Raw genomic sequence first — 7844 nt, 5'->3', positions numbered from 1 at the left:
TATGATAATGAGGAGAGGAAATCCGGTTTCTTGCCACTTCAAACATACACATCTGGGGGAAGATGGCCATTAATCAAATTTAAAGATGAAAAAGTATTGGGAAGGGCTATAAGAGAAGAGCGTGCAGTTATTATATCATTGATAAAGATCTGATTTGTACAGGAGATGGGGAGGAGGTCAGAGACAGTTTTCTTGAGGATGTGCGTATCCAGCACATCCTGAGAGTTATTCCTGAAATCTCAGGGAATAACCAGGTTAGGAAGAGAGTGAGAGCAGTCCTGAAAGTGAGCTTCAGCGAAGGGAGGGAGTATGTTGAATACAAGGGAATAAAAGAAGGCCAGGCGTTTAGATATACTCAATACTAGGCATTCTGGTTTCTGAATTGAGACTATGTTTGTGAATTGTAGTGACCACAGAATTACTTTATCTGAGCATGAACTTAAAAAGGGATCAGCTAACACACAGGCCTGCTAGCTCCACCACCACAAACAGAATACATATTCTTCTTCTCAAGAGCACATGGAACATTCTCCAGGATAAACCATATACTAAATCATAAAACAAACCCTGATAAATTTAAAAGGATTGAAATCATACCAAAGTATGTTCTCTGACCACAGTGGACTGAAATTAGAAATGTGACAAGAGGGACTTCCTTGGTGGTCCAGTGGGTAAGAAGCCACACTCCCAATGCAAGGGGCCTGAGTTTGATCCCTGGTCAGGGAACTAGATCCTGCATTCATGCTGCAACTAAGAGTCTGGATGCTGCAATGAAGATCCAGTGAAGCACAGCTAAGACCTAGTGCAGCTAAAATAGATTTAAAAGAGAGAGACAGGAACAGATTTTTTTTAAAAAAAGATGACAAAGAGTTAGACATGACTGAGCAACCAGAAGTGTCACTAAGGAAGAAAGGCTATTAAGTGTAAACAAATAAATAGAAAATCAGGGGCTAAAGAAGGAATCACCACGTTAAATAGATATAATGTGGAGGGGAGAGAGTGACACTTTTGAGTGTTTAATGAAGGCCTCCCAAGAAGATAACCTTCAGACAAATCTCCTGGCATTGTATCTTCTGGGGAAGGGCATTTCAGCAAGTGAAGAGGCAAGAGCACAAGAAAAAGTTTGGCTTGCTTTAGAAAGCGAAAGGAGACCGGTGTCCCTAGAGTGTGTTTAGCCTTGAGAATAATTTCATCTCAGGCTGAGATTTAGGTGCAGCACGAGACTAAGGGAAGGCTTTCTCCAAATATAGGGCATCATTTCAGGTTCACGTCTCACTTTTGATTGGTAAACAGCATGGAAGAGAGTTCCTGAGGCTTCCGGAGGATACCAACTGATTTGAAGTTTATAAGTGTACAGTTCAAGTCGACTAAGTTTATAAGTCCTTCTTGTTAGTAATTTTCTCATAAGCTGGAGCAAGTAATGATTGACCACAACAAAGATGGCGGCCGCGGTTTCACACCCAACGGCGACCCCGACGTCATTCGTCAACAAGTGAGATAATATAATTTAGTTCCGGCCTGCCTGTTTGACGTCACTTCCGGCACCGCCGGCGCTGTGCGCGCTTTTCTTACTGTTTTATGTGTGGATGCGCGGAGGCAGAGCAGAGGGAGTTTCGTGGAGGGAGTCGGCAACAATGTAGGGCCAGCAACATGGAAGAGGCAGGCGGGAAGCCCACGGCTGTTGCAGTTGTGACTGAGCCTCGATTTACCCAGCGATACAGGGAATATCTCGAGAAGCAGAAACTCCTGGATAGACAGCACCGTGTGAAAAAGCTGCGGGATGGCACCGTGGCGCTACCGGTTCTGAGAGATGCCTTCCTTGAGCAGCATCTGCGGGAGCTGAGGAATCGTGTGGCTCCAGGCAGCACCTGTGTGCTGACGCAGCTCCTGGATCCTGTTCCTTCAAAGAAGGCCCAGAGTTACTCACCTGCCCAAAGGCTGTGTCTTGAGGTGAGTCGCTGGGTAGAGGGCCGCGGAGTGACGTGGTCTGCAGAGTTGGAGGCTGACCTGCCCCGATCTTGGCAACGACACGGTGACCTCTTGTTGCTGAGTGAGGACTGTTTCCAAGCCAAGCAATGGAGACATCTGGAACCAGAACTCTGGGAGACGGTTGCCTCGGCACTTGGCGTCCAGCGTTTGGCCAAACGAGGGCGGGTGTCCCCGGACAGCACTCGGACTCCAGCAGTGAGTCTGCTGCTGGGCGACCACGGCTGGGTAGAGCATGTGGATAATGGGATTCGGTATAAGTTTGACGTGACCCAGTGCATGTTCTCCTTCGGAAACATCACTGAGAAGCTTCGTGTGGCGTCGCTGCCCTGCGCCGGAGAAGTGCTGGTGGATCTCTATGCGGGGATTGGTTATTTTACCTTGCCTTTCTTAGTTCATGCCGAGGCTGCTTTCGTCCATGCTTGTGAGTGGAATCCCCATGCGGTAGTTGCTCTGAGAAATAACCTTGAACTCAATGGAGTAGCTGATCGATGCCAAATACACTTTGGAGATAACAGAAAACTGAAGCTATCAAACGTTGCCGACCGGGTGAATCTGGGGCTGATTCCCAGCTCTGAAGAAGGCTGGCCCATTGCCTGCCGAGTGCTAAAACAGGATGCTGGAGGCATTTTGCATATTCACCAAAATGTGGAGTCTTTCCCAGGGAAGACTCTCCAGCCTCCTGGAAGCAGTGAGATGGAGGAACATTGGCCTTCTCCTCAGCAGATTATCAGCAACCAGTTGAAAAATGGAGCTACCAGTGATTCCAGGAGGAAAACGCTGTCAGTGGCCACCAAGCCAGAGTGGCAGAGCTGGGCTGAAGTTGCAGAGACTCGAATTGCCAGTCTTCTTCATCAGGTGCATGGAAAACCATGGAAGACACAAATCTTGCACATCCAACCAGTGAAATCCTATGCTCCCCACGTGGATCACATAGTCTTGGATTTGGAATGCCGCCCCTGTCATCTAGTTGGCTAGAAGAGGTGGATCCTGAGACGGGAGGATCTACTTGTGAGTGACCCTGAAAGCATCAGCTCAGGCCAGGTTTCACCCCTCTTGTCTCCTGGTAATCTAATATTTTGTGACCCTGAAAGCAGGCCCTCAATCAATACATATAATTTCACTTGTCTTCCATTAACATGCTACAGAATGAGCCATAAATCTGGGAGAAAGCAGTGTGGCTTATTGAAATGAGACCTGTCTGTGCAGTTACAAGTTCTGAATTCTGACCTCGGCTCTGTCAAGTGGAAGACCCAATGCTGTTTTCAAAATCACTGTAGCTGTAATATGGAAACTTGCTTGGAGTGGTGCCAGAATGGAAGCAGGGAGATGGGTGAGCAGGGCTTCTGTGGTTATTGAGGCATGAGATGATGGTGGCTTGGACTAGGGTGGTGGCAGTGGGAGGAGAATGGACTTGAGAAATAAAATCTGCCCAAGCAGTGGCGTCCAAAGCAAGACAGAGTGGTGCCGCTTGGTTATTATGACTGATTAAATTAGGGAGGGACGAAGACAACAATTACTCCAGTGTACTGATTCCATTCCCTACTTTAGCATTCCTAAATAAGTGTGTGGGGAGAGTGTGTCTTAGGTTCATTGTGGCAGAGAAAGTGTTAAAGAACGACTACATTAAATGATAGGAAAACTAGATTTCCAGCTGTAGCTTGTGCAGTAGCTGCCAATTGCTAAAAAGTTTGAGTTAAAATCGAGGATCTTTACAGGCCCCAAATTCCCTTTCCATCTTCCTTCCTGGGAACATCAGGGCCAACATAAGGAGCCCTAAGGAATGTCGGAGATTGTGAGTTTTCCAGGCCTCACCTTGGTTTATTGTTGGAATGACTAATTGTAGGGAGTCAGTTTACCTTTGGGGTGACTAATTGTCAAGAATCACCTTTCAGAGCTTTGTTTTGGGGCATTTGAAGCCATATGGGCCTGTTTGCCTAATGAAAGAAATACAGAAAAGTGTGGCTTGGGAATTCATGGTGGCCTAGTGGTTAGGATTCCAGGCTTTTACTACTGTGGCCTGGCTTCAGTCCTTGGTCAAGGAACCAAGATCTCAAGAGTTGTGTGGCCTGGCCAAATAAAAAAGCAAAGTGTGGCTTTCTCAGGATTGTGATTGTACCTGGCATTGGGCTGGGCTGCCTGTCCTTCTCTGCAGTGGTGGCAGTAAGGACAGGATTGCTGCTATGTGTGTTATTCTGCAAATATTAAATGCCTGCTGTCCACATGAGCCACAGGAACTATGAAGAGACATTAGATGCTGTTTCTGAGGGGCTCCCAAGCTAGCAGCAGACCTAACAAATGCAGAGTTGGGACCCAGTAAGTGCCATGTGGGTGATAGTTGTCGTGGGAGTGTGAAAGTGGGGAAGAAAAGCTCTGAGAATTGAACGGGGAGGTCTTCAGAGAGGTAGTGTTTCAAGTGGCTCTTAAAAACTGGGCAAAATTTTGTTAAGTGTAGTTGGTGTGGAAGCAGGTGCTGCTTGAAGAGACTAACAGGTGCCAGTTTGCTCAGAGTGTTTGAAGCGGTGCCAGTAGATCAGTTTGGAACAGAAGCAGCAGTGAGAGGCAAGCTGAAGATGAGGGTTGATGTAAGGATTAAAAGGAACAGTGTCTGGTGCAGGGCAGGCCCCCAGGAAATTTGACTGTCACGTGATCCTGCAGAGGGAGCCTGGGTTCCATGCCCATCCCACAGAGCGGCCTTCCTGTGTTTGCCTTCATCATTTTCTTTCACACACTGGGTTTCTTCTCACTTGAGTGCCTACTGCCTTCTCCTCAAGCTCAAGATGGCAGGCTGGGGCTTGAGCCAATATGGGGAGGAAGGTGGGGGGGAAACTGAGGAACGAGTCAGGGAGCCACCTGTCCAGGGGCTGAGGCGCTGCCTTCCTGCCGTAAGGTGTGGGGGCGGCAGCTCATGTCAGGTGCGCCCAAGTGAGTTCACTCACCTTGTCCTGCATACCAGGGCCTGAGTGTTAGTGGGGAAGGGAGACATGTGGGCTCTGCCTTCACGGAATTCAGGTTCACTTATTCAGTTCCTGGCAGGTCTACATAGAAGTGTGACCTGAGGCAAATCGTCAATCTCTATTTTGTTTCCTCATCTGTAGGTTGGAGTTAACAACTGAACATGTCCTGAAAGGAAGGTGTTTGGGTTTGAATGAGTTAACATACGGTAACTGTCATTACAGTGACTGGTATATTGTGAATATTTCCGTCGGTCTTTGTATGAGGGTAACTACCATTACCCAGTCCACCTGTGAGTGATTGCTACACATCTGCTTTACTTATAGCAGAAGGTCCTTATTTTGAAAGCCATTCACTGGCTAATGAGGATGTTCTGTGAATTCTGCACATCAGGCACTGGGTAGAAGGCCAGGGACACAGATGAGTGAAGCTGAGTCCTGCCTACGTGGAATCACCATCTGAAGACAGAGACACAGGGGAAACAATGTCAGTGCCATGTACTAAGTGCACATACAGAAACAGATGGGTTTTTACAGGCATAGGTCGGGAGGCACCGCCCACATTTGGGGATCTGGGTTGTGGGAGGTGGGGAGGGTGACTGGGAAGGTGGGAGCAGGGATGCCTAGGCTGAAATTTCTGGAGTGAGCAGGAGTTGTGTGTGAATGGAAGAAAATAAGGGTCCTTTAGCCTTTTTCTCCAGTTGAGTATATCCATTTACATTACAGTTTTCTCCAAGCAGTTGCCGGATGGCCTGACCCAGAAGAGACGTCTAATGGAACCAAGGAAAAAAGACGAAAGGAGTCAGGAGGCTCACAGAGTTCCTTACAGATTCAATCCAGGAATCTGTAGAAGCTCTAAAGCTTTCCTTTGCAGGTTTCAGGATTAGTTGCTGATTAATGCTCCCACTTGATGGAGAAGTTGTGATTAAAAAGCAATAATTTTATCAAACTCTTAACTGTGAGCTGTATTAACTTCATAATTTTAATAAATTATATACTTGTATTAATATACCAGTATCATGTATAGTTTTAAATATGCAAATTTTAAATGATGAGAAACTAGTATATAAAAAGCATTTTGTTTTTTTTTTCCAATTTAAACCACATCTTTAGTGGGTTTTTTTTTTAAGTATAATGGATGTTATTAGGTTTTTAAAATAATTATTCCATTTTGCATAATACATTTGATATACCATAATGAATTACATGAATCAGGATTTAACTGGCAGGATTTAACTGGAACGGAAATACAGGGGTTATGAGATCATTTTTCTCCTAGAAAAAGCGTTTTTAATTTCAGTTTTTCCCACCCTGAACACATGTGTGAGAAGAAACTCAAAATATGTCATTCTGAACAGCCTCAGGGTGCAGCCAATTCACACTGGACAAGCCATTAAAATAGTCATTTTCAAGCTGAACTATTATTTTAAATGATTAAAACTATTTTCATATTTCTAAAAACATTTTTGAGTTTTGTTCTGGAATATAGTTAAGTTACTTGGAAACAGTTTGAGCTTTTTGAATCTTGTTTTTGAGCATTTGTCAGAGCAGCATTTAGTCTGGGATTAATTTTTTCCCATCATGAAGCAAGACTGTTCTTCATTCTCTGACTTATGCCTTGTGAATTAGGACATTTGTCGCCCTTGCTGGTAGGAACAGGAATTACCCACACCCTGTGTGTGAGCTTTGAGTATTGTTTCCTGTAATCCTTTCGGATGGTTCTTCTGTTGGCCTTCGGTAGTTTCCTGTCACGTGGGCTGGCCATTACTCAGCTGAATGCTTTCAGGGCCTGGTCAGCAGATCTCTGGAGTTCCCTCTGTGTGTGGCTCTCTGCTTCCTGGCATTCTACCCTGTGAACTCTTATAGTTACTTTCACTCCCAGGACCACTGCCTGGAAAAGTGTTCCAGGCTGTGGCAAAAGAAGCGAGGGGAGGCCAGCCCCATCTCATCACAGGGAGTCTGCTGGCCTCCCCTTGCTTCTTTTGCCACAGCCTGGAACACTTTTCCAGGCAGTGGACCGAAGCAACTGTATGGCTCACCTTGTTTGTTTTCCAGGTCTCGTGCACCATTGCCCCCTTCATTGCCTATGTCCAGTGGCTTGCGTTGTTTCATAAATTTTGTCTATTTTTTTAACTATTTAGAAATTTACAATAATTGTTTTGTACATAAATGTACAGCTTTCACAATCATTGAAGAAATTCACTCTAGCAATAATAAATATATATAATGCACTTCAGTTGACATGTTTCAATATATAAAGCACATAATTTCTTGCTACAATTATGTTTTACCAGTGACATCTTTCTGATTAGATATGATAACTTGCAAGATTTCTTGACCAACAATCACACACGATTTCAGAGAGGCCAAAAACAGAAAACAAGTATCTGGCTCTGGGTATTTAAGAGGTAAAGGTTGAATCAAAAGTAAGCAGAAAATATTTAATATGAAGCTAAAACTGAATTTTGGTATAACACGTTTAGGCAGGTAGATACAGATGGATAGACTTAGTAATTGAGTTTTATTTTAAAATCAAAGCTATGCATACTCATGGAAAAAAAAAAAAGCAGTTCTGAAGCTCATTTCCCTTCACTTTGTCTACTTTCAACATTCTCAAGTGGGCCTACGTGCCAAAGGAGATTCAGGACCTAACCTACATGTACCAACAGGAGCCATGAGTCTGGAACTGGGCCTGAGGATGTGGGGTCAGAAGCAACTCCATTCACACAGGACAGAGAACAGTACCCACCCACCCTCTGTCACAATATAGTCTGGAGAGACCTGGACCATCTGAGCCTTCCACAGAATGTCATTATTACATTCATGACATCATGACTACTTGGGCCAGATAAATAGCATATTGTATTCCCAAAGATAGGAAATAATCACTAGTAGGAACCAGCA

General features: G+C 45.0%; 1 protein-coding gene across 2 annotated transcripts; it reads left to right on the top strand.

Annotated features, from left to right (window-relative positions):
- The first annotated feature begins 1578 nt into the window (after window positions 1-1578).
- On the top strand, window positions 1579-5806 carry TRMT12 (tRNA methyltransferase 12 homolog). Of its 2 annotated transcripts, none has more exons than XR_011145722.1 (2): window positions 1579-3319; window positions 5667-5806. XR_011145722.1 is itself a non-coding variant. In XM_068983872.1 (2 exons), exon 1 carries the CDS (start codon window positions 1579-1581, stop codon window positions 2962-2964), a length of 1386 nt encoding a protein of 461 aa, XP_068839973.1. In that variant the 3' UTR covers window positions 2965-2997; window positions 5667-5806. The 2 variants fall into 2 exon arrangements, 1 of the variants encoding a protein (XP_068839973.1); XM_068983872.1 differs by having other exon boundaries at window positions 1579-2997.
- Window positions 5807-7844: the final 2038 nt, after the last annotated feature.

This window comes from Capricornis sumatraensis, chromosome 11, assembly GCF_032405125.1.
Source record: "Capricornis sumatraensis isolate serow.1 chromosome 11, serow.2, whole genome shotgun sequence".
Taxonomy (NCBI): domain Eukaryota; kingdom Metazoa; phylum Chordata; class Mammalia; order Artiodactyla; family Bovidae; genus Capricornis; species Capricornis sumatraensis.
This window is presented reverse-complemented; position numbering and strand designations above follow the sequence as displayed.

Excerpts from the sequence above, each read along its gene's own strand:
- TRMT12 (XM_068983872.1), top strand. The coding sequence starts at position 1,579 with ATGTGTGGATGCGCGGAGGCAGAGCAGAGGGAGTTTCGTGGAGGGAGT.